The sequence below is a fragment of the Mycteria americana genome, chromosome 1 (assembly GCF_035582795.1).
Source record: "Mycteria americana isolate JAX WOST 10 ecotype Jacksonville Zoo and Gardens chromosome 1, USCA_MyAme_1.0, whole genome shotgun sequence".
NCBI classification, from domain to species: Eukaryota; Metazoa; Chordata; class Aves; order Ciconiiformes; family Ciconiidae; genus Mycteria; species Mycteria americana.
The window spans coordinates 187,964,543-187,989,811 of record NC_134365.1 but is presented as its reverse complement, the minus strand read 5'-3'; the positions used below and the strand labels follow the sequence as shown (position 1 = coordinate 187,989,811).

General features: G+C 42.5%; 2 protein-coding genes across 8 annotated transcripts in view; one reads left to right on the top strand and one right to left on the bottom strand.

Annotated features, from left to right (window-relative positions):
• NAA16 (N-alpha-acetyltransferase 16, NatA auxiliary subunit) overlaps positions 1–1,651 on the bottom strand; it is a 78,455-nt gene extending 76,804 nt beyond the window's left edge. For 2 of the 5 annotated variants that reach the window (XR_012773494.1, XM_075488745.1), the window contains exon 1: positions 1,289–1,651. Coding sequence is in view for 4 of the 5 variants with exons in the window: in XM_075488745.1 (XP_075344860.1) it covers positions 1,289–1,342 (54 nt within the window). In the remaining variant the exon portion in view is untranslated. The remainder of the gene's footprint in view (positions 1–1,288) is intronic. The other 3 variants (XM_075488700.1, XM_075488711.1, XM_075488730.1) reach the window with 2 other exon arrangements.
• On the top strand, positions 1,213–21,018 carry MTRF1 (mitochondrial translation release factor 1). Of its 3 annotated transcripts, XM_075488785.1 has the most exons (11): positions 1,213–1,343; positions 2,994–3,127; positions 9,091–9,549; positions 13,511–13,602; positions 14,445–14,526; positions 14,754–14,861; positions 14,953–15,125; positions 16,299–16,416; positions 17,608–17,744; positions 19,357–19,455; positions 20,796–21,018. In XM_075488785.1, the coding sequence occupies exons 3-11, from the start codon at positions 9,114–9,116 to the stop codon at positions 20,916–20,918; spliced, it is 1,368 nt and encodes a 455-aa protein (XP_075344900.1). In that variant the 5' UTR covers positions 1,213–1,343; positions 2,994–3,127; positions 9,091–9,113; the 3' UTR covers positions 20,919–21,018. The 3 variants fall into 3 exon arrangements, with proteins under 3 accessions (XP_075344900.1, XP_075344894.1, XP_075344887.1); XM_075488779.1 differs by lacking the exon at positions 2,994–3,127 and having other exon boundaries at positions 1,214–1,343; XM_075488772.1 differs by lacking the exons at positions 1,213–1,343; positions 2,994–3,127 and adding an exon at positions 6,585–6,719.
• Positions 21,019–25,269: the final 4,251 nt, after the last annotated feature.

Genomic DNA, 25,269 nt, shown 5'->3' with positions numbered 1-25,269 from the left:
AGCCTAACAAATTCCGATATAACTGAAGAAATCCATGCCTGCCAACTGATTACCACTGTGCTGCATAGACGTCCTCTGCCTGAAGACTAGCAAACTGGCACAAAATGCCTCAACTCTGTTGAGGCTGAAACCCCATTACTATCACACTGAAAAATTCAGGAAAAAGGGAGTCCGATGTTTTGTTGTGGTTTTTTTGGGGGGAGGGCGGGGGGCTTTTTTCTTTCCATAAAGCGTTAGCATTATAAAATATACAGTGATTGAGTAGAAACTAGCAGTTAAAGCTAGCTCTTTCTTTAAAGTTACCTCACAAACACTAAATGTCCTTTGCACCATTAAGCCTCAAAGAGCTGAAGCAGCCCAAGATAAATATTGAGTCAAAGTCGCCCAGCACATAAAAGTTGAGACAAGTCTTCCAAAGGAGGTACAGAGTCGGAATACTTCAATCCACCAGACATCTTCAACTACACTTAACATCGCTCAGTGAACTAGCTTTAGTCTAGTCCCTAAACTAAAACTGACGTTCTTACTGAAAATGAAGTACCTATGGAGATCAACTTAGCAACACCAAATCCCTGCTACGCTCGCACCGCGCGTCGAGGTCTTCTTCCGCCCTCCCGAGCGCGGTGACACGGGCAGGAGGCGACTGCGACGAGCAGCGTACCCACCCCTAACCCAGACCCCCAGCGTACGGCAGACGGGGGTGGGATGACAGCTCCCCCCAAGCCGCCGTTTCCAGCCGCCCACAAGCCCGCTCAGGGCGCGGGTAACGGCCCGCCTCCGCCGACAGGGCCGCCGCCCGCTTGCGGCGGGAGGGACGGGGAGGACGGAGTGGCGGCGGCGCGCTGCCGAGCCCCGCAGCCGGAGCTCGCCCCAGAGTTACCGTCACCGGCCGGGAGGAAGGAGAACCGCGGCCCCCGGGGGAGCGGCGGGTGGCTGGCGGCTAGCTGGCTAGCTGCCTCCCTCCTTCCCGCCCTCGCCCGGCCGGGGGCGACACCAACCCCTCCCGGCCCCCCGCACGAGCGAGGGGGGCTCGCCCGGCCTGCTCGGCGGGCCCCAGACAAAGGAAGGAAACGGGGACGAACCGGGACGAGGAGGCGGCGGCAACCCCGGCTCTCCCGGGCGAGCGCGGCCGCCGCATCCTTTTTCGCTCTGCCGGAGCCAACTCCAGCAGCGGGCGAAGTAACCCGCGCCGCGGGTCGGAGGGCACCGAGCAAGGCCGGTGTGCGAGAGGAGAGACAAGCGCCGGCGGAAGGGAGAGAGAGAGAGAGGAGCGGGGCCGGTGGCTCACCAGGATCCGCTTGAAGAGGTTGCTCTCCTTGGGCGGCAGCGGCACGGACGGCATGGTGCGGGCGGCCCCAGGGCAGGCACGGCGGGAGGGAGGGAGGCTGGCGGGGGAGGGGGCGGCCCGGGAGAGGCGGCCGGGCAGCTGTCGGTACGAGGGAGGGGAGGAGGGGGGGAAGGAGGGAAGGAAAACCCCGAACTCCGCGGGGCGGCGGCGGCGCGACTCCTGCCCGAGCGGCGGCGGCGACTCTTCAACTCATTGGCCTGCACCGCCCTCCCCGCCGGCTCCCCTCAGACGCTGCGCGCGAGCGCGGCCCCTCTGCGCAGCTGCCGGGGAGGCCTCGCCGCCCGGCTGACGCTGCAAAATGGCAGCCGGGGTCCCCTCCGCGCAGGCGCACCGCCGCCTGGCGGTCCCCCGCTGCTTCCCCCTCACACACGCTTCCCCCCCCCTCCCGCATCGAGTCCAGGCGTGAGGGGATCTTCCGCCGTCCCGCTTAGCCCCTCTACCCGCCCGGCTCGAGGGGAGGCTTCGTTCTTCGTCGGTTGTAGCTCTCCCCGCTCGGCGGCCCTGAGGGGAGTTACCTGCTGGGAGCGAGGCCGGCGGCGGGCGGCCCTGAGGAGGGGAGCCCTCGGCAACGCCCCGAGGGGAGGACGGGGAAGGGGGCTCCTACCCACGGAGGTTGTTAACAAATAATAACTCCCACTCGCCCGAGGCCCAGGTCACGGCTGTTTCGGAGGCGAGGACTGTGGAAGCGGGGTGCGGAGGGTTTTGCAGCGTTTGGCCTCTCCCGGCCGTGGCTGGGAGGGCAGCGAGTCTCCTTTGTGTGCTCGCTGTCCTGCTTCTCTGCCCCTAGTAACCTAGCTTTAGTGGCCGCCATCCCAACAGCTTGCTTAAACCGGTATTTTGGAGAGCCAGGCTGCCTGAAAGCCTGGGAGGTATTGTTGGAAGGGAGCAAAGTCTCTGTAAACTGCAGACCTTTGAGAGGCTGCGTGCTTGCTGTGCCCTGGCTGGTATTTAAGGAAACAACAGCAAACTTAGCAGTCAGACTTCTAGCAAGCGGGGATGTCATCTATTGCATTAATGCATTTTTCAGCAGTTGGTTATGTAAAACTTCCCAGCACTATCGTGCATGCTAAGAACAGTAAGTGTTTATTCATGGCTTGGCTCCCCTGCCAAAGGACGTTTAAGGTCTTTTGAAAATAAATTTTTCTTCTTGTTATTCCCAGAAATCGTTCTTAAATGAATCTTTGCAAAAATTTAAAAAACAAAAAACCCAACCGGAAACACTAAAACCACATGGCCTGGGGCCTTTGCTTAGAAGGAAAACTGGTTAAGCTGTCAAGGTTACAACCCATTAAAAAGACCATTTTACAGGCAAAAAATTAGGCAGCTTCAATTAGAATCTCTGTTTATGTAATTACCCTTTAAAAATATTAATTATATTTTGATATGTTTTAAAAGGGTATTAATTTTGCAATAATACGGTTATCCACCTACTATCCCAGATGATGAACATGATAGATAACCACAGTAAAGCAAGTGTGTGGAAAATAGTATATAACAAGAGCCAATTAGAAAAACTGTGTACTTTTATTTGGTTACACATGAAGTAGGTGACTATGTGACTGTGACAGGATCCCAAGCAGCGTTGTCTTTTACTTGTCACAAGCCTTGCTGAAGCTGATGGATGTGATAGCTGCTTTCCTTTCAGGCTAAAGGAGGGAACAAGAGAGTGGACAATTTCTTGGAAGAGAGTAACCTGGATGATGGCCTAACCTGGGGACTACTAATCAGAAAAAAAAATGCGGTAGGCTTAGGAAGCCTCGTGAGATGAAAATAGCAAAGGTGAGGAGAATGTTAAAGTACAGTGTATGCTTTCCTAGTTGTTCTTAGCAGAGCATCAGTTTATGGCCACTGTTTTTGTGGAAGGTGGTTGTTTTTGGTGTTGTTTTGTTAATCTGTTTAGATGTATGGTCTGTAATAAGTTTCTTTGTAGAAGGAATATCTTTATTGTGTTTATTTCTCAATTTTTTTGTTCCGGCATGCTTCTAATGATGCCATTCACCTGGATTACTGATAGCAGTATGTGTATTTTCCACATGCTGTACCCAATTCACTATTCTTTCTACTATATGGTGTAGTACTGCTGTATTTGGTACCTGATTTTTTCAAAGCGGGAATACTGTTGACAAGGATGGCCAATTTGACTTTGCCCTGCTGCATCATTTTCAGAGTCTGTTTGTACCACAGCATGTATTCAGCACTTTTTATAACTAGCTGAAGGCTTGTCTTTATGAACTCTAGTTTTCTGTCTTAGGAAAAGGCATGTTATGCCTCCAATTGAGTTGAGTGATAAACAGACGCATCTCTGAGATGGTCAGGCAAATACTGTGCTAGGTGGACCTTTGGTCTGAAGCAATAAGACTGTTCTTGGCAGCTAAAGGTCTCTGTTTCCTGCTAGTCCAAATACTGGAAAGAATGCTGTCTGAAAATAGACAAATTGCAAATAAGAGGCAGGGGTTCGATTTGCAGTTAGACATATGCCCGTATTAAAAATCTGTGTTAAAAGTAGCAAGAAAGGGAAAGCAAGGAGGCAATAAAAGAAGCGTTTGCAGACTAGCTGGGAGAGAATAAACAGAAACGAGCTTTTGAGGGAGGCAGAGCTCTAGTTGAAAGTGAGGTTTGGGAGTGCAGTCAAGAAAACTTCTTGTCATTTAATCCCACTGTGCTGGGCAAAACAAAGCTCTTTCTACAGGCTTTGTTAATAAACAGGACTGTATTCAAGACGCGTATGATTCTGTCACCAGTTTTTCCTTCAAACAGAAAGAATTCAGAAGTCTGTTGACTAACTATTTGGGTCGAAAGGGGGGAGCAATATTAAAGTGGTGTATACATTATAACAAGCTTGTGATTTCGCCGCGTCTCTCGCTTTGCTCCGTGACCTGTCAACGTCAGTTGGTATCCGTAGAAGTTGTGGCACGACGCTTGCAGATCGCTAAACCCAGTTAGGGCCCCCTGAGCAAACAAGGGCCTCTGTGTGGGCAGGGACCTGCCTTCAAGCCAAGCACATTGTAAGGCCTGGAGCCTGTTTTGTCTGATGAGCCATTTCTTTGCCTCCAGTTTCTAAAGCAATTGGTGGTTTAGGATTGCCAGATTTTAAAGTATAGGACTGCCACGTCTGTCCTGAAGCCCTGACGCCTCACTGTACTTCTGCTGTCACTTTTCCCTTCTGGACCCAACATCCCTGTGGGCTGCTGTGGTGGCTGAGGAAGGCAATGGCACCCTGCCCCAAGCAGCCTCCATCCCGTAACCTGTGGTCCTCACCAGCTCCACAGGCAGGTGCTTCGGCCACACAGGTTTTAAGGCATCAAAGCAAACCATGAGGGAGGAGGAAGCACAGATGGCAACGGGATTTCCCATCCTTCATACTCAGTTCCCATATTGCATTATAAAAGCATACAGCAAATATGGGGAAAGAGTGTATCTGATATGTTTTGAATATGGGATGCATGGAATAGATCCTGTGGTTGATGGTATACGTGGCAGCCCTGCTGACAGTATGGAGTCCAGCCCTTGTCTTGGCCATGGGGTCCCTGCGTGATCTGCTGCCTGGTAGGGAGGGCTGAGAATTTGTTACAGTCTCTATTTTCACACTTAGACTGAAGTTAAAGAACTCACCACCAAGGCATAATAAAAACTGAATCATGATTGCTTTTAATGAGAAGATTTAATGTAAGAACCATTACTGGCTGGAGCAGAAGCTGATTTGATTTTCCTTGACCTACCCTCTTCTTTTAAAGTCAATTTTTCAGTGCGTTGTCTGCTTACAGTTTTCATGTTCTTATTAGCTTCTCGGTTGTCCTCTCACAGATTACCTTCCCAAGATTTTTAAGTATCAGATTGCATATTTAGAGTCCCAATGCAAGGATAATTTTATTATTTCCTTTTACTGAGGTCTAAGTGGAAGAAGAGCGAGGTGTGGGGGGGTCGGCGTCTGGACGATGGCGTCTCTCACGGCATGGCACAGCAGGCTCAGGCCTGGGCAAGCGCCTTTGAGGTTTCAGGGTGCTGTCTGCTGCAGCCCCTTTGGATCAGCTCTGGGGTGGGTCGTGTTCTGTGGAAGAGCCTCTTACTCTGTCTGCCTTGCCTTCTGTCCCAGGGGACGGAGCAGAGCCAGAGTCAGTCCTCAGATCTAAACAAGCGGTTAGTTGTCATTCATGTGCGATGAGGTTTGATCCAAAGTATCGTTTGTTTTCAGTCTTTTGAAATATTTACCTCACCAAACCCGGCTGATGTTATATGTGCTAAATACCAAATTTTTACCTTTTTTTAATCCTGTTGAATGACAGTAGCTGGGAAGAAACTCAGACCATGGTGGGTTTTAAAGCATGTACAGCAGAGCTGGATTTGCTCAAATATACAAGAGGTGGGGAAAGTTACTCGAATAAAGCAAACTTCAGAAGAAAGAATGACTTTTCAGTCCAAGTGGGCACCCAAGGGAAACATAAAACAGTCTCAAGCAGCAGAATTTTTCATCTTAGATGTTTGAATACATTTCCCTCCTATAGCATATATAGTAAAGAGTAAGTAAATTGAATTTTTGGGTCATTATAAGTATAAAAAACCCAATGTTACTTAAGTCTTTTTAAAATGCAAATGTAATTAGGGAGGTAGTTATATAATCTGTTTAATATTATCTATTAAAATGTGCATATACATACTATGTTTTAAAACATACCTCATTAGGAAGCTGCAGCCTGTTAGTGTAATGATAATCTGAATGGTTATGTTTATTAATATTTTATAACTGATGTTTGTCTTTAGCAGCATAGTAATAATTCATTTTAAATATAATTGAATAGCAAGCTTTGACATAAAGTGGAACTTAATGTTGTTTTATGCAAACTTCTCCAAAATTAACCTTTGAATAACCAGATTTGAAATGACATGTATTTTCAGCCCATGTTTTGGGAAAATACATGGAAAAGTGTATGTAATATAACAGCTTAGAAGTTGGAAACAGAAGTGAATATTCCCATTTGTTGTTACCCTTGCCGCTTCTCCCAAAGCGTTGCTGAAGTCAGAGCGTGTTACTGTGCAGCTGTGAGGAAGATACCGAAAATGAAGACCTATTTTTAAGGTCACGTTCCCCATTTTTTGTTTCGGGGCTTGTGTTTCACAAAATAAAGCAAAGTCTGCCTTTACTGGTAGTGTTGCTCAAGCGATGCTCGCAGGCCTTTACTGACAGTACCCCCGTGCCTCTGCGGGCTGGCCGTGCTGCGGAGGGCCGGCCGCCATGCGGGCCTGAACCGAAGCACGCCGGGAGTTGTGTTTTTTAGCAGGCATGCTGGGACTGGGAGTTTTTCCGCTCTACTTCCCGTCTGCCATGGCCTCGAGTTTTGAGGCAGGATCCGTCTGGCGCCGATGTGTGTGGACGGTGAGTGCCAAAGCTCCTCGATGTGTGCTGGGGAGCAGAGCCCCCCTCGCCCCTCGCAGCTGCCCTCCGCTGCTGCGTGACCTCCGGCTGCTCCTGCCTGCTCCTGCCTGCTCCTGCCTGCTCTGCAGCCCTGCCGTCCCCATCAACCCGTAACCCTTGCAGTGGGGGAGAGCTGCCAGGGGGACTTTGTTCACGGCTTTCTGGGGGGGGTTTGCTTGGGGTAGCTGTGGTGGGAGACAGCCGTGTATTAAAAGTGGCCTTTGAGGCACGGCCTTGAGCTGTTTCTGTTACAGCGTGCATTGAAATACATGCTCCTTCCCTTATGTGTCTGAATTCCGTTGCATGGAGTTAATAGCACCTTTGATTGTTAGAAAGTATTTTTAAAACTTCTTAAAGTGGTCACAGCATTGATAACAGTTTCTTGACTGGAAATTAGCTTTTTAAACTATTTTATTATTTCATTATTTTAATTAGAGAATTCCAGTTGTCACTTTTGCTTGCTGGCTGGTTTTGATTTGTGATGTGCACGGGGTAATTTTGTCACATTAAAAAGTTATTTAAATCTGGTTTGGAAAGCAGTTAATAGGTCATCTACTGCTCATAGCTCTGTAGAAGTTTTATGTGTGCTTATTTCTGCACAAATGTAATGCGGCAACATCTCTCTGAAAAGGAGATAGCTTTTTTTTATTTAATATAGCAAAGTTATTTTGAAGTTTCTGACTTCCTTGAAGGTCTGTGTCATGCCATCAGCGGTTTTAGGCATTTAAACCCAATAATTTTATTTCTGAGAGCTCAGGCAGAACAATACTACAAATCTGTTATTGTTTGAGTACATCGCTTCTGAACTACACCAGTAAAAATGAGTTAGATGGTTGTAATTAATATATTTAATTAATTAATGAAAATAAAATATTAACATTAATATTTTTAAAATGAGTTAATGATGGTTAGCACTTGACCAAACAACAATGGGCCATGCTGATATGGAGCAATTCCAGTATCATCAGCAGACTTAGGTCTTTTAGAATTGAGTCTGCATGGGCCCCTGAGCAACTAAATCCAGGATTGTAGATGATGAGCTGGATTTGTGCCTTTTGCTGTGTTCCTGCTGAACGGAATATGATCCCTCTGCTACAGCTGGTTTTAGTCATTAGGGCAATCCATGAGGGGTGTCGTTGGCTTTCTGTAAATTAAAGCAGTCCTGAAGTTGCCGCTGTGGATTCAGTATCTCCTGCTGACTGGGGAATCTGAGGAAGGTGCAGAAGTAGAATAAAGGCCCTTCACTGCTTTTCTAGCTCTTCCAGTTCCTGTAGGTAGTAAAACAGACAGCCAGGCAAGCAAGATACAGTACTTGTTTTTACTGCATATTGCTCCTCCTTCATTGTGGATAAATGGATGAAAGTAAATAGGTGAGGATAATGGGTGAGTTGAGTAGTTCAAATCATAGTAATTTGTTAATGAAATGCCTGAAGATGCATGGAAGGTCTTGTCACTGATGAGTAAAAACTTTGAAGTGTATGTTTCAAGGAGACCCTCTTGCAAAAGTTTCATGCTCTCATTTTCTCTGAATCCACTTTTTTGTAAAAATCAGTAGACAGATGGGATTGTGACGCTGGCAGAGATACTAAGGAGTGCTTCTGTATTTGTTAAACCTTTTCTGCATGAGTAGTCCTAGAATACGAATTATTTCAATTTAGTCCTCTTGGTAGACCCTGGCACTTCAATATAAATTTTTACAGCACAGTAAGAATTCATAGCATAGTTTGCAATGTTGATGATATAAAATGAAGAGGAAAAGATCTTTCTTGGAGCAACAGTGATGCTAAGGGGAGCCTGTGTCCTGCAAAACTGTAGGCCAAGTGTCTCAGAAAAATACAGGGGTTGTTCTGGTAGTGTTCTAGTAGTAGGTATAATTTTGCACATAGTTCTGGATATTTCATACATTCTCTATATAGAATTCTGTACCTCTACTATAGATTTGTCTTCTGTCAGCAACTTTTTCTTTCGCCAGTAAGGCATGAAATGGTTGGATTTTTCCAATGAGACGCAAATGGCAAAGTGAAGCTGTTGTCTGTAAAGCCACATCTACAGTAGCTTTTTCACAGCATAAATAAACTGTTTGAGGAGGTGAGGGAAGAGACCTTTTCCAACCCTCAGTCAGTGCAATGGTGCTGATAAGAGTTTCTGTTTTAAACCAGGACTAAAACAGGAGTAGTTCTGTACATGACAGTTGCATTTGTGTTGGTGTAATAAAGAACAGGATTTGGGCTTGATACAGTTCTTGTGTTTGTTTGTTTGGGGTTTTTTAATAGAATGCTCTCTTTTTCTAGATAGTAACACTGGTCCATGTACTGTCTACTTCTGATTTCAGGTGGTGGAAAAATAAGAAACAAAATGAAACCTTTCCAAAGCGTCTGTCTTGTCAAGAGCCTGCTTGCCAATTGCTACTGTCACGGTCAACTTCACAGCTGTCTTTTCCCTCCTGTTGCAAAGAAGATAGGTTATGTGGTGGGACTGCACAACCGTGGATTTTGGAGGCCGAAGTCTTTATTGGACACAGCTAGATTCACTCTGTCTTTTAACAGTTGGCATAGGAAAAATCATCAGGATTCTCGAGCATTGTGGAAGCATGAGGCTGTGCAGAAGTATCTGGAGACTCTAAGCAAGGAATACCAGCAGGTTAGTCATCTGTTAAATGCTGACTCAATAAATGACTTTGAGCAAAGAACTCTGAGGAGAAGATGTGCCGATCTGTCACCCATTGCAGCTGCATTTCAAGAAATCAAAGAGGCTGAAAGAGAAGTTCAGGAGTTAGAAGCTATGTGCAGAGGTAAGGAGAACACATCTACTTACTTGTTTCAAAACAGTAGCTTTGCTTGCAAAAAACTTCATTGCCCAGCCTTTGAGGAAAGCTTTTAAATAAGTTAAGCCAGCCCTGGAGCACCGTCTGGTCCTGCCTGCTCCTGGGAGCTTGCGTGCTGCTAGGGCTTTCTGCATCCAGCCACATCCTGCCATTTTTCATCTCACCTCATTTCAGTTTGAGATCTTAATACAGCCAGCTTGGGAGAGTAGGGATTGTCTGGAATCTCAGGGCTATCCGTCTAGCAGAAATAGTTTGGAAATGTTTGTTTTAAAGTTGTTTTTTGATAGAACCAAGAACAGTGTGAAGTGAAGGAAAAAATTCAGCGAGCCTAATACATTTGATAGATGCAGACTTCACCCATGTTATTTAAAATGGGATTCCATATAGCCAGTTCATTGATACTTATTGAGCAAATTACATGAACTTTCATTAGGCCCTGAATTGTCAGCTTCCAATTTAAATGGCAAAAGCTAATATTTCTTTGAAAATATTTGAGGAGTCCTTCAAGGAATAAAAATTTATGGTTGTCTAAGAAGCTGCTGCTTTTCAATACTCTGCAACAGTAGAAGTTGGGGTAAAAAAGAATTAAAAATTGTCGCTGTTTTTGATACCATTCAGGAATAAGAAAGTACACAGGGAGTAAAAGAATTTACAAAATAAGTAACAGTGCAACATTTTGAGAAAAATAATTGTTAGAAGTGTGAGGAGGTGCACACAGTAGGAAAGAAAAAATGTCATTCATGCTGCTACACCGATACGTATTAAGCCAAGAGAGGGAAACATTGGCCTGGAGAGAATGGGGCTTACATTAAAGAAGTAAATCAAGGGAAAAGCAAAGGACAGGAGAAATGGCCAGCGGTGTAAATGGAGGAGGGTGAAAGTTTATGGTGCTTTTCAGAGAGAGAACCAAGGGGTGTTGACAAAACAGTAAAAGCCATATTGAAGTAAAGCTGGTAAAAACGTAACTTGTTTAGAAAGGTAGAAAACATTTGTATTCTTTAGTTTTAGAAATAAATAGATGTTTATGCTTTTGGAAAAAATGGTGGTTATTGAAAATGTTTTAATCCCCAGCCCTCTCAAGTTCTCTTCACTGGAGAAAGAGGAAGAGGAGTGAAGGTGAAGAGGGACAAAAATTTAACACTGAAAAAGAAATGTTCTTGGAAGAATTAGGAAGTATTAAGAAAACACTGGAAAAACCATACTTTAACTTAAAAAGGCAATTTTTGGATCAAGTAAATGTAATGAAGAATTTTTCTGGTTCCATAAGTTATGATGTGGATGAATGGAGTGAGTTCTAGTTGAAAGAAGGGAAAAGAAAAGAATGAGAGAAAATTACAGCCAAGAAGTTAATTAAATTGAGCCAAATTATTCTATCTGTACTGTTTATCATGTGGCCAAGTTAAAACACAGATGTTCCCTTCATTTGACTGCTCTTTGTTTTCCATTTAGCTCCCTAACTGACCCTCTTCTCTGTAGTACCTGAATTCCTCACATTTGCTATAGGATTTTATATTTGCAACACTCAGTGAAGCAGAAAAATACTATTTCCCTGTTTGCCACTGGTGATGTGAGTCATGGGGTAGATTAACTGAATTCTTAAAGGTCTGGTTTGCAGGGAGGTAGGAATGGGACCTACCTCCCTCCCAATTCAATCCTTTGAACCTTAAGCTCATTGGTTACCACCAGACCATTCTTTCATCTCTGCTGACAATAGTTAATTTGATACTGTTTATCTAACTAATCAGTGATGATGCTTTTTGGACCAGCTAGAAGCCTTTGATTCAGTACCAGCTTTGGGTTAGAGTTGTGACATACTGGTAGGGAAATTTATACAGTTCTTGCCTTATGTACAGGGGAAGCCATGTTCAAGTGTTGATCTGACATCTTTTGTTTAAGGAAAAAAACCCCAGAGCATAAATTAAAAACTGTGATACGGAGGAGCTGCTGCTGTCCTTGCCCAGTATACAGAGCGGTTCAACATCCCAGCCCATTTAGTTCTAAAGACTTGCTGCCGAGGCCACCAGTAAATGTGTGTGTGTGTGTGTGTGTGTTAGCTGCTGTGAACGGGAGCCGGGCTCCAGATGCCCAGAGATGTGGAGCCCGTGGTCCTTGCGCCTGCCTTTGAGCTACCCGATTCCTGCTGCAGAATCCAGAGCTCAGGCAACTGGTCACGCAAGGCGAGGAGATGCATTCAGCTGTTGAGTGTCCAGTTTTGTGCTGCATCTGAGGCAAACCTATGGTTTCCATGCTGGCCAGCAGGCATAAGACTTTCTCTTCTTCTTTGTTGCTTTCTTCCTCGCTCTCAGTCCCAGCTGTTCAAAGCTGTCTTCCCCCATTCCCCCATTTGTGCTGGTAATTGTCCGGTTGTAAATTAAGTCTAGTTCAATTTGGCATGGTAAAATACATATATTACATACAACCAGACCTGTTGTTTTCTTTTGGTGAGTTGAATTGCTTTACTTTCTGATGAGGTGAGTGACAGAGCCAATCCTCAGCTGGTAGAACAGTGGGAAGAAAGATGAAAAGGAGGGGGTGCTCCCTATTTTGGCAGTGGCAGCTTTTCCACTTGACTCCAAGTGTCTCCCAAGTTTCTTCTTAGTGTAAAATCTAATGCTAACTGATCAACATCTTTAATTACTGTAAACTGGAAGCCTCCGTAGCAGAAAAGGTTTGGAGGTTCTGCTAGCTTTACCTGAGAATGTTTCCTAGTCTGGTAGTAAGCTCTGAAATGTGGGAAGGGGCACTCTAATCACAGAATCGTCGAAGAGTTTAGTTTGAAGGAGACCTCTGAAGGTCATTTGGTCTGATGTCCTACTCAAAGCAGGACCAGTTAGAGCAAGTTGTCCAGAGCCTTGTCCAGTTGAGTTTGGAATATATCCAAGGATAGAGATCCTACAACCTCTCTGAGCCCCTGTTCCAGTGTCTGACCACCCTCAGGGTGAAAATGGTTTTCCTAATATCTAATTGGAATTTCCCATATTCCAGTTTATGTCTTCTTTTATCATGATATACAGAGTCTGTCTCCATCTTTTTGATGTCTTTCTGTTAGGTAGTTGTACACAACAATGAAACCTCCCCTCTGCCTGCTTTCCTTAAGGCTGAACAGAGTTTTCTCAGTCTCTTCTCATATGTCCTTCGCTCCAGCCCTTGACTGGGTGGTGGTTCTCAACTCACTCCAGTATTTCTATGCCTTTCTTGTACTGGGGAGCTCAAAAATAGACATGGTACTCCAGATTGTGGTGTCACATGCTGAAAAGAGGGGAAGGGAATCTCCTTAAGCAAAGCAAAGTGTTAAAGGATGCCTCCCACATTCTGATGATTTGCATCCATAACTCCCACATCTCATTGATCTCTTGAATAGCGGGAGACAGAGGGTTAGAAACCTCATTATTATCATCATACCTATATTTGTAATGCTCATCTTAATGAGTTGGCTACAAATTGTTGAGTATGTGGGTGTTTCTGGGCAAGTCTAGAAACAAAAAATTTCGTTGCATGAAAAATTGTAATAAGGGAAACTGAGGCACTTCTTGTCTCCAGGCATGTTTTTGATGTATTTTGTCAAATCCGTTTGTGGATTTACCCCTGGACTGTCAATCTGTGTGACATAAGCATCATTATAACTGAGAGTGAGTAACTGTCAGGTGGGACTGGGTGGGACTGGCATCTGTTTGATGCAGACTTTGAGCCATAAGCTGGAGATTGAGAGGCAATATATCTGCTACGCCTTCCAGCACCCCTGAAAAATATGATCATTGAGTTAGCAATATGCATCCTGGCTTGGGCTGCTCTTATTTGATATTTCATGCTGGCAAAATGCAACTGCAAGCTTTTATGTGCTGCAACGCATGTGTTTGGACAGCTGTATTACAGTTTGCTCTAAGCTGGGTGAGATTGGCTAACATCTATTCCTGTTGTCATAATTTAGAGCTGGACAGCAGAGATGAGAAACAACTTCTAGAGCTTGCCTTAGAAGAGAAGGAAACCCTGGATAAAAAAATCAACATGTTGTGCAGAAAGGTGAGCCTGAGGTAAAATTATACCGCTTTGTAAATAAAGATGTCAGAAAAATGTTCCTTTGTGATTTTACCAATAGAGACTGACACTTGCGTTTAATGAAACAGAAGTCCAGCTTCTGTATTCTCCCTGAAAAGAAGTGGCAACATTAATTATTAGTAAGCTTCTTGCTGACAATTGTGTCTTAGAAGCTTATTATTTTAGTCATTTTTGCTTGCTTGCTTGTCTGTCTACAGATGCTGAAGGGGATTAAAAAAAATGGTGAGTCTGTGCTATTGAGACCTGACATGACATCCTAGTAACTGTTTGTGGCAGCGGAGCATGCATTCTTGAAAGATTTCTGATTGGAACTTGCAGTCTTTCATTTTCTCTTCAGCTGACAGCACCCCATGAGTGGGGAAATTAATTATAAGCAGAGGAACTGAAACGATTCAGTGGAGAGTTCTATGTTTGGGCTTATTTCTATGTTCAGATTGAAATAATATGAAATGGGACTTTCTGAAAAATAAGATTAATGTAAAGATTGGCTGGGTTATAGCTAATAACTTTGTGTTCATAGGTAGTTGGGGCAGGAGTGGGTGACCTGGCACCTGACTTTGCAGGATCGAATTTTCAGCTAGCTTTCCTGTGGATGCACCAGCATATCCCATTTCCACACTGACTGCACTGAGTTGCAATGGCCCTTGGACAGTTTTTAGTCCTGCTTACTAGTTTGCCAAAAGAATCAGTGGTTGTGTGCGCTCAAGCTGTGGCAATTGTGAAGGCTGGTTGTAAATTTGATTAAGAGGAGATACAGAGTCATGAAGGAGATAATTACATTCTTTTTTTTTTTTTCCCCTTTTCAGCTTTTCCAGCTTCTAGTGCCAAAGGAAAAATATGATAGAAGTCATGTCATATTAGAAGTGACAGCTGGCAGAACAACTGGAGGTCAGCGAAGTCCCCACAGTAAAGATTACTTCAAACCTCCATCCAACTTTATTAAACCTCTTACGGGTTATTCTTAATGCCTTTTTATACTTTAATGGTATAAATTAATACTTTCTAAAGAAGAGTATTAATCTAATGACTGTGGTTAGAGTTGCAGCTAAATCTAAAAACTGGTGGCTGCCATTTTGTGAACTGCTATTTATGTTGTAGTGCCTTTATATTTTTAGGAGACATCTGCCAACAGTTCACTAAAGAAATGTTTGAGATGTACCAGAACTATGCAGACTATAAATGTTGGACCTTTGACATTGTGAACTATATGCCGGCTGAGATAGGTACAGTAGTTCTTCAGACATTCCACCAAGACAATGAAATTAAAAGCAGTGTTTCTGTGCTATATTTGTCACACGTTATTTGTCTCTCTAGGTGGGTTGCATCATGCCGCTGCTCATATTTCGGGAGATGATGTCTACAGGCATCTGAAATATGAAGGAGGGACTCATCGAGTTCAGCGAATCCCTGAGACGGGCCTATCATCAAGAATGCAGCGTATTCACACGGGGACAATGTCAGTTATTGTCCTCCCTCAGCCAGAGGAGGTAAACTAACTGTTAATCAGGGTGGTAAGGCGGTGTATCCCTGCTCACCCATTTTAGCATTGGAGTAGGTATTATTTAAAACTATGTTACTGTTACTGTTTTGGGATTTTATTGATACCCAAGTGCTTTTGTGCAAGTCCCAGTAAGTGAACCACAAGTTCTCTGACTCTGGAAGGCGATAGTCCTTGGCTCTGTAGCTTACATGCTTAAATGGGTCATCAGAAGCAACTTTGCAGACATTTGCTATTGCCTGAAATAGCATGTAAATCAATGATTGTTTCAATGAGTATTCCAGCCCCAACACTCACAAAGCTGACTGCTATGAGTATGCCAATTTTGAATTACTTCATGTATTAAGACAGCAAATATATCCAAGAAAATATTCAGTGTTGCATAGTAATGTGATTATGCAGGTCCTTTTGATTTTTTTTTTGTTTCATTTAAATTATTGGTGCCCTTCTCTGTTAAATCAAGGACAGTCTGCTCTGAATGTGAATGAGTGGGTGTGGTGGCTAGTCTTTCTGAGGTCTCACTGATACCGACAGTTCTCACTTAAACCAGCAATTTACACACAAAATAAACAAAACCATATCCTGTAGGCTTTCCCTGCAAGTTCTTCTGCTTCCTTGTAATGCTTTCCTTCCAACATTGATCAGATCTGAGTGTTCCTTTCCTATCCACTGAGCTCAAACTATGGTCCAGGTCATCATGGACACATAGCCTTATTTGGATCTGGATACACCCAGTTTTTCCTCAGTTAGATGTTTTTAAGCACTGTTGCAAGAATCATTCAGGCTTGACTCATGAACAAGATCCTTGCATTGCTGTTTAGAAGTAGTTTTTTATTATTGGCTTATTTCTTAGTCTCCCTGCCAAAGCCAGTGGTTTTACAAAAAGTTGTTGATTTTGTTTTGTTTCACACACACGCATACCTTGTTTTGTCAAGGACCTGGAGTGAGAGTTTGAAAAAATAAGTGAAATATTTAAAGCATCACTTGCTTTGCAGGATATTTGACATTGCATTTTTTTAAAGTATGATAATTATAGCTGTTACTCAGGAACAGTTGTAAAGGAGCAATTTTTTGAGAAGGTTTTTTTTTTTTACACTGAGTATCATTAACATTCAGAATATTTTTAGAATGAGCAGAAAGTAGTAATTTTCTTTGATTCTAGGTTGATGTTAAAGTGGATCCCAAAGATTTGCGTATAGATACATTCAGGGCCAAAGGAGCAGGAGGGCAACATGTTAACAAAACTGATAGCGCTGTGAGAATTGTACACCTTCCCACTGGTAAGTCTGGCTGTATTTCGTACTTCTAATCACCCTGCATCTGTATCCTGAAGAGAAAGCTTGTGATCCTGCAAGTTGTCTCTTAGAGTGAGTTTGCAGAGTTGGGCCTTATACCAAAAAAAAGGACGTAGCCCCTTCTTGTTCTGCCCCTCTTCTAGCAAGGCAACGTGTGAGAAAAGGAGCATGTACCAGTGGCACAATGGTCAGCATGTTGCTATTATCTATGCTATTATCCAGTTTTGTCATCAGAGGGAGTGTTTAATGCATACACTATCTTTGAAGGATGAAAGAACAAATGGAGGGTGACAGGGATGGGATGGAAGACGTAAATAATTCATGCTGTGTGCTCTGTACCTTCGGGAATAATGGCCATTGGCAATCGAGGGTGCGCTTTGCCTAGCTGGAAGCTTCGTAGTTACAAGACTGAGAAAAAAGGAGATTAGAAGATTCTCAGTACTAGATAATGCTATCATATGTTGAATAGAAGGAAAACGTATCTTGATGGGAAGGTAGTGTATATACTGGACCACTCTGTCTGTCTCAGGATTTGTTTTTATTGAAATTCAGTGGGCTTCTGTCTGTCCAGATGCAGAATCTCTTTAGGCACAGGAAATTCCAGTAGTGACCTGAAAACAGCTGTTTCCTATATGCCTTTTTATTTCAGAAATCAAATGAGAAGTAAAAATAAATACTAAATTTATTTTAAATACCTTTATTTTACTTCATTTCATTATTCATACTTAAGCTCAAGACTCTCCTTCTCTGCTACAATAATGAATTTTCCAGTCTCCAAGAGCTTATCTAGACTAAGACTTTAAAAACTTGTGTTATGCTGTTTAAACATGCTTCTGTAGACTGTGCAAATTACATTTTTAACATGTGATAGCTGATTGGAGCAAACCCGTTTTCTGGGGGCAATGTCAGAAACTCGTTTGCTTCATGAAATTTTAAAATATCCCTGACTTTTCTGTAGCACTGAACAAAGCCCCTGGTGCAGCTGTGAAGACTTTAAAAACATATTAATGGTTCTGGCCAGTGTGTTAAAATGGCTTTTTATCTTACAACTGAAAGGCTCTACAAACCAGCACTCTAGAAGGTTTCATTTGCCTAATGTGTTAGAATTAATTTAGCTTGTTTGTTCTTTGTTATAATGGGCTTTTGATCTGAGCTGTCTTGAATCCCTCTGTGAAGGACTAGCAGTTGAGTGCCAGCAGGAGCGATCACAGCAGTTGAACAAGGAAATAGCTCTGCGGACACTAAGAGCTAAGCTGTACCAGCAGATCATTGAAAAACAACTAAGTCAAGAGCAGAGTGCCAGAAAACTGCAGGTGAGAACACGCGATTGCTGGAATTTGGAGAGGGTGCTATGTTGTAGATTTGTTTCTGACCTTTTTGAGTGACAGTGAGAGAGCAAGTGAGTGTGTGTGTCTAACCAGCTGTGCTTACAAAGGAGAATCTTGTATTTTAAAATGCTAAGTCTGTTTTTTACTTATCCCAGTTCAACACTAGTGTAGACTTCTCAGGCAATGAAAAAAGACATCAACTATAGCTGGAAAGAAAGGAGTCAAAAGACTAGCTGGAATTGTCCAAAAGGCAGCACTCAACGTCATGTATTGAATCCCCCTGTTAGGGCCAGAGTTACACAAATAGACCATCAGTAAAAAGTTACTTTCCATGAAAACTAGGATTAGAAGTTCTCAAAGTTGTATTTTAACCTGTTTCTAAACCAGAGTATTTGTAAGATCATAGAGAGCTTTTGAAAGAAACAAGTATATAAACAATCCTGCCACTTCACAGTCAGGTAGCAGTTTATCTGGTACGGTTTAGGTAACCTTTTAAGGAAGAAACAGCTTCCATGAAAGTTACCTCAAGTTACACTGCAAAGTGTGCTTTTCTCTTGAAATGTGCAATCATTCTTTTCCCATTCTTTGACTATTTTCCCATTTGTAGTGCAAACTTCAACAGTGATCAACAGGAATAAAAATACTTGAGAAATACAGAATTATTCAGTACTCCAAAGTTTCCAGCTTAGCTATTTAATCACTAATTTCAGGTTGCATTTAAGTGTATTGTTCCTGCAGATTATTAACCCAGTCATAGTAAGTGGTGAGCCATTTATCTTTTGTTATTAATTTTAGCTTGAGAGCTTTCAAAGCTGCATAAAGGACTTAGATGTACATTTATATGAATACTACAGAAAACCAGGCAAAAGTAAATTACCTTTCCTAGTGTTTCAGAATATATTCAATAAATTCCTTGTTTTGAAATACACATGTGGGTGCAGATAAATTTTCAAAAAAGCCCATGGAAGCAGACACCCATTTCTCTAAGCAGTTTTTAGCATTTAGTTCTCCATTTTAATAAAGAGTTTAACCACACAATGCTACAAATGCTACATTTGGAGTTCTGTTTTAAAACTTAGAATTGCTTGCACTCTTACGCTTTACCACTAGAGGACTACTCTTCATATTCTCAATTTACTCCTCTTTCAGTGCTAATTTCTGACAGCCAAACATTAGTGGAACTGCTTTGCCACGCGTTGACTGTGCTGCTTCTGTTATTAATGGTGCCTACTGTCATTATTTTTTGTGGGAGCTACAACCCCCCAAAAAAGAAAAACACTCTTACATTTTTGAACTAAGGGCATGTATAGATGTATCTCTTGCCTTACATGACTTTTAAGAGTTACGTAATTCTTCCAGCTACAGAGCTGGAACAGAAGTGTACTGGAGGATGTTAAAACGTGGTCTGTGATACAGAATCACAAATAATACAGTTTAGTAGTGCCACAACATTTAAAAAAACCCATATGCTAAGCCAGTGGCTGCTGGGTTTGTAGGTGCAACAGGCTGATCCATTCAAGTTTATTCTGTTTTAGAGTAGTATTTGATATTTTTTTAAAGCTTAACATAGAATTTGGGTTTTGCTGCTTCACTACAGTTGGGAACTAGAGCCCAGTCAGAGAGAATTCGTACTTACAACTTCACCCAGGACAGAGTCACTGACCATAGGATCTCGTATGATGCACGCAATATCAAGGTAATGGTTGCTTACAAGAGTTTTTAAAGTTAGATACTTATGTGTACCATAAGAAGAAAAAATTAACTTAGTGAAAACAATTTAATATATATGAGGAAATCAGCCAGTTGTGCTCTGACAGAACGTCGTAGATGTAGAAACCTTAAACTTTCTTTTCTGCCTTGTTGTAGGGGAGTGTTAAAGGTGACTGGCATGGGATATAACTCACTGGCCTACTTCTCTGTGTATTTTTTCTCCTACTATATGAGTGAAAAATGATCAAGAGTGTAGTCCTCATTCGTGAACTCCGTGAGTCCCTTGGCCAAAATGGACAAGTGAAATTTGAGATTCCTGAAGCTTAGTACAGCCAAAAGAAAAACCTGACAAAAAGGACTTTTTTTACTTAAGCCAAGTCTTTCCTTCTCCCTTCAATGCTGGAGTGAAGAAAAACTTTTCTTTATGTTTGCCTCACAAACCCGCAGTTAAAAGAAACTGAATCTGAATGCTTTCATTTTAAGATTACCTGATATTTTATTTCTGAGTGAATCTCTACATATGGCTTGAATCTTATTTATTTATTGTTTTTTTAACAGGGAAACAGATTTTTGTGTATTAAATTTATGGAAAATATTTTGAATTTTAGGCCAAAATTTAGGGTGATCCTTCACTGTTTTGGCTTAGGTATCCAGTTTACTGCAAGTGCTGTTGCATAAGAAGCAACACTTTTCAAACTGTACCCACAGACATCCTGGGTAACTTCAGAGAACACAGGACATGCTGAATATGGAATGGTTCCTATTTAATGGAGTGGGGAGCAGGTACACAGATACCATGGTGGAGGAGAACGGGAAGAAGTTCCATGACTGTACAAAAATGACTTTTGTTAGTCAAGCTTTTCAGTTACTTAGTGTTGGGAACCTGTTACTTTGCTTGAGTGAAACTGAAACCATAAACTGCCTAAAAAAAGTTAGTTAAGCTTTGCTTGCAAAACAAACTAGTTCTTGGCCTGAGCAACAGTATTTGAATTAGATCCTTCAATCCTCGATTGTTCTTGTTAGGGGATTTTCATGTGAATGCATGGGTTACGTGAAAGCATGACAGGAAGGCACCAGTAGCTCCTTTTGCTGCTGCCAGAATCACCGTGCTTTGCACAGGCAGGCAGCAGAAGCCCTGCTGCTGTGCACCTCGCCAGGTTGCTTTCACACGGGGGAGCCACAAAGACGAGCGAGTGGATGCACTAGGATAAGACTCCAGGCAAAGTGCATTCCAGGAGCTCCTCATTTGAGTAGTCAGCATTTCAGAATAACACTGATGTAACAGTCTGCTGTCTGCTTTTTTGTCTGTTGTTATTTTTTTCGTAGGAAATTCTAAGTGGGAAAGAAGCACTGGATAAGTTAATCAACAGACTACTGGAGTTTGCAGAGATAGAGGCTGTCACCGAATATCTAGAAAATTTGCAGGCTTTAGAAGGAGGAGACTGCTGAAGACCTTGCGTAGAGTTAAAGCAGAAATGTTGTGTTTGGTAACAAAATAAAATGGATGCATTTGTTAGATGATAGAGTGATTAAAATCTATGCCTCTGTTTTTCAGTGTGTGATACTACTCTGTTTTATATTTTGGTGCAAATGGGTTGAAGTTATTACAGGAGCCCTAGCAGAAAAGAACAAGCTTGGAGTACTGTGTGCACGCACCTTCTGTCTTGGCAGCATGGCTTGTTAAGCCGGTCCTTCTCTTGACCGAATTGCAGCTGGAAGGATACAGAATCATGGCGATGGAGCAGAAGAAATACCACAGAGTGCAAGTTTTGTTTTGGGGATGGGAGATGTTCCTCTCCAGGTGAAAGAACCTAAGCTCCCCAAACACAGTCTAGGATCAGGCCTCATGAATACCAGTTATTTTTATTCACTGATGGAGTGAGCTTCCTAAATGTAGTCCCTTAAAAATAACTCTGTATTATGATGCTTTATTTTTTTTGAGTGAATATACAAAAGCAAAGGGAGAGATCTCGGGCAAGGGGCCAGAATCTTGAGAAAGAAGCCTGTCAGCTTTCTTCCAGCCATTCTTGGGTAAGCTTAGGGTGGGTCTGGACCAGACGCTGCGGTGGAGTGTAAAAGTACATGTTCTAGTTTCAGATTAAGTTGATGAGAGTCTGGAAGGAGTTTAGCAGTGATAACAGGCAGCTCCCTGCTTCTTGGCAGAGAAACAAGTTCATAATGTAGATGCATTTTAGCAAATCAGGTAGCTCTGGAATTCAGTTTCTGCCTTGATGTCTTTGGGGATGCGTGCCTGTCCCCGAGGGCAATCCAGATGTCTATAGAGCACACTCGGCTTTAATAGGACTTGCGTTCGTATTTTCACCTAAGCGCATGTTGTGCAGTATGCCGACAGGCACGTGTGCGTAGGCAGCCAGTAGTCGTATGCAGCGATTCAGGAATACTCACATGTTTTAACACCACACAAAAACATGCAAGTGCTCTGCTGAACTGGGTTGACTTGCTAGATCACGGTGTTCTCTTTTCGTCCTGCTCTCCCCAGGTTATGCTATAAAGCTGCTCTGCACAATCTTTTGCATGTGAGGAATCAATTCATTGTTACGATTTAAATTACGCCTTGTGGTTGATCTGTATTTACACATTTACTTTGTAATCATGAATGATACAGGACTGAGAAAATGTCAGTTATTTTAAGAAAAAGAATTATTTCAATGCTGAGTTCTTCAAAATGGTGTTTTTACTACTGCATATATAACAGTTTTAACTTTATTCAGCTATATTAAGAAAGAATTTGTACCGGGAAGAAAGCAGGAAAACTATGTTCAGTTTCTCAGTTCTGGAATTATTTTTCACTTCTTTTGTGTGTTTGCACATTCTTATCAGCAAGCTTTGTCTGACAATTTTTGACTTGCTTCCAGCACTTTAATGACGAAAGCTTTTGTTTTTCAGTTGTTTTATTTTTTTAATGTATAGCTCTGTAAGTCAATCAGGAAACATATTACTATGTGACTTAAGAGTCATTCGCACACTTGAACTTCGACTACTTGCAGTAAGCCGTTCAGAAAAAAAAGACCTCCAGGAAGATACGCAACTCAGCTTATGCCTGTGCAGTGCTGACAGACTGGCAGTAACTAATATGGTCGGCTGTAAGAGGAGAGTATCCGGTTAACGTGCTTATCCAATTACCATGCTCACTTTCGTGATGCAAACCAATTTATTTTATTAATTACATACCTTGAACAATCTTAGAAACTTCTTACAAAGTACGCCTTTTAAATAATCAGAGTGTACTTCTAGGCTTAATTAATGCCTGTGAAGTTCTTCACTGTGATAAACTATTGAAACACTTAAAAAATGAGCCTCACTTACATTACTGGAAGAAAAATGGTCATGTTTTGACTGCAGGACCTTAGGGATATTTGCAACAAAGTTAATTTTCTGCAGCTCTTCTTTGTTGCTGATGGTGTTGTGCAGTGATGAGAAAGGGGAAAGCAGAAGGCAGCTCCCCTTGATTTTAGATGTCCCAATGCAGGCATTGAAATTTAGCAGCTCAATCCCTTCTCCCAGCCTGTTCCAGGGCATTCTGAAGGATCTTTCTCTTATTAAGCTTATCCTGCAGTTGCTCATACCTGTATATGAAAGCAAGATGCGGCTATGCTCAAGTTATGATAGAGAATTTCATACAGAGCAGACCCCCTTCTACTGGAGGTCATTGCCCACAGCACTCTGTTTTAGTAAAACCAGATATAGTTGCTTCTCCTCCTTGACAAAACATTATTTAAAGCTGTTTTCTCCTAACTTACAAGATATTATTTTAAGCCATATTTTATTCCAAGTTCTTCCACCCCTGTCTTTTTGTGGGATGTAAGAGCGGAGAGATTGTGGTGGGGTTTGGCCGTGTGCTGGCATTTGTCCTCACGAGAAGGATGTGGAGAATAACGATGCCATCTCTGAGGCATTTTCAGGATGGAATACTCTGAACTTGGGCTTTTCAGTTCCTACAAGCAACCCTGATTTTCAGCAGTGAAACCAGTAGCAGGAAAAATTACAATAACAAAGCACAGGGAGGAAAAGGAAAAGGAAAAGGAAAGCGGCTCCTTGGAAGGCAGCGAACAGCCCCTGGGGACAGCACAAGTGGTGGTGGGAGAGCAGAGCAAGAACAGGTTCATCTGGTAGGAACAGCCTTCTCCTGCAGCTTCGTAGTGTGTTGGCGCACAGAACACAGAGAACAAAATAGCACCTGTCTGCCGGGCTTCCCCTCATGATCATCGGTGTGCGTAACTGGGACCTGACGCGTGGATGTGATGTTGCAGCTGGTGCAAGGCACCAACTTCATCTCTCTTCAGCTCCCGGTGATTGACGTGAAACGTAGTTCCTGGATCTCTTTCATTTCCCTGCTGAGGTCTCGTGCGGCAGCGCCTCACCCAGCAAAGAAGGAAGCGAGACAAAAGCTGAGCCTGGAAGTAGCTGCTCTTATGACCGCGGAAAGATGGATGCTTACCCTCTGCGTAAGAACAGCCCTGGTGCCTTACCTTGATTACTTTCATTTAATCATCAGCAGAATGCACAAGGGGATGTCTCGGAACTCCTGGAACTGCAGATGAATTTATTCACTGGAAGTAGCAAGCTGCTTGTTCTCATTTAGCTAAAAGGAAGAAATAACCAAACGCTGTTAGCAATGAAACATGTTTCCTAGTCTGGCAGAACTGTTTGCCTGGATCATACTTTATTTTTTTCTAGCTGCTTAGTACAGCTGAATGGTTTTTTCACTTTCTGTGAAAAAAGTTGCCAAAAGATCACATTGACAAGAAGATTTTTTTCAGTAAAAGAAATGTTATGATATAATTTACATGCACTCCCCACCTTTTAAAAGTGTGTATCTTTAACTCTCAGGGCATTGCTCATCATTCTTAAGACCAGCAAATCTGAAGAGTACTGAATCACAATCTGTTACCATCAGAAAGTTTATATATTCAGCGATATTCTGAATGTTACTAAATAGTAACTACAACAAACCTTCCCTGAACTCTGTTAAGAATTTTAAAATTAACAATTTTAACCCAGCTCATTTGTTACTCATAATTGACACACAGAATAAAACAATTTCCAGTAACTGCTTAATGCGCTGCTGGAAGGCACCCAGACACTATCCCGGCACAAAATAAAAGTATTTCTTTTAAGAAGCATTTCTGTATTTACATACCTATTTCGATTTACATTTACCCTGGGCCCCATTTTTAACAGAACATATGCCCATAAATCTCTGGGGTTGTCCTAAACCCCTTGAACAGACGAACAACAGTAATACAGATTGTTCAGATGAAAGCTTTATTTGGTATTTTCATATAAACTCCACTTCAAGAGCTTGCAATATTTTGTAATTGCAACTGAGAAGTTGTTAAAGAGAAACCAGCTGTTTTACTTTGCAGACGATACGTACAAACTAAAACAAGCGCTTTTCTATCACCCCACTGTTCTTCACTGTATCTTTAGTTAAGCAAGCCATGAAAATCCACTGTCTTCAGCCCGTGGTCTGTGTAATGCTGCCTGCTGGTTTTTAACATTGGCTATTTCTGCTCTTACAAGTAAAATCAAATCTGCATTTGCTGACATTCTCTGGGAATCCTCTTGGGCAAGTTTAGCCTTTTCCAGCTTATTATTTGCAACACTTTTTGCTTTGTACAGAAACTTTTATTCAAGCTATATCCCAGAACGTTTCACAAAGCTAGATTTGTTAATCGCACAAACGGTTAACACGATTTCTAAGTTAAATAATTCAGCAGGTAGAAGGTAAGAGGACTTAAGAGGTAGATACAAGAGAGACTGGAGAGATACGGCTGAC

Bases quoted from the DNA above. Each gene is read 5' to 3' on its own strand.
- MTRF1 (XM_075488772.1), top strand. The intron at 14,862-14,952 runs GTACAGTAGTTC...TTGTCTCTCTAG, and splicing joins CTATATGCCGGCTGAGATAG to GTGGGTTGCATCATGCCGCT. The intron at 19,456-20,795 runs GTAATGGTTGCT...TTTTTTTCGTAG, and splicing joins ATGATGCACGCAATATCAAG to GAAATTCTAAGTGGGAAAGA.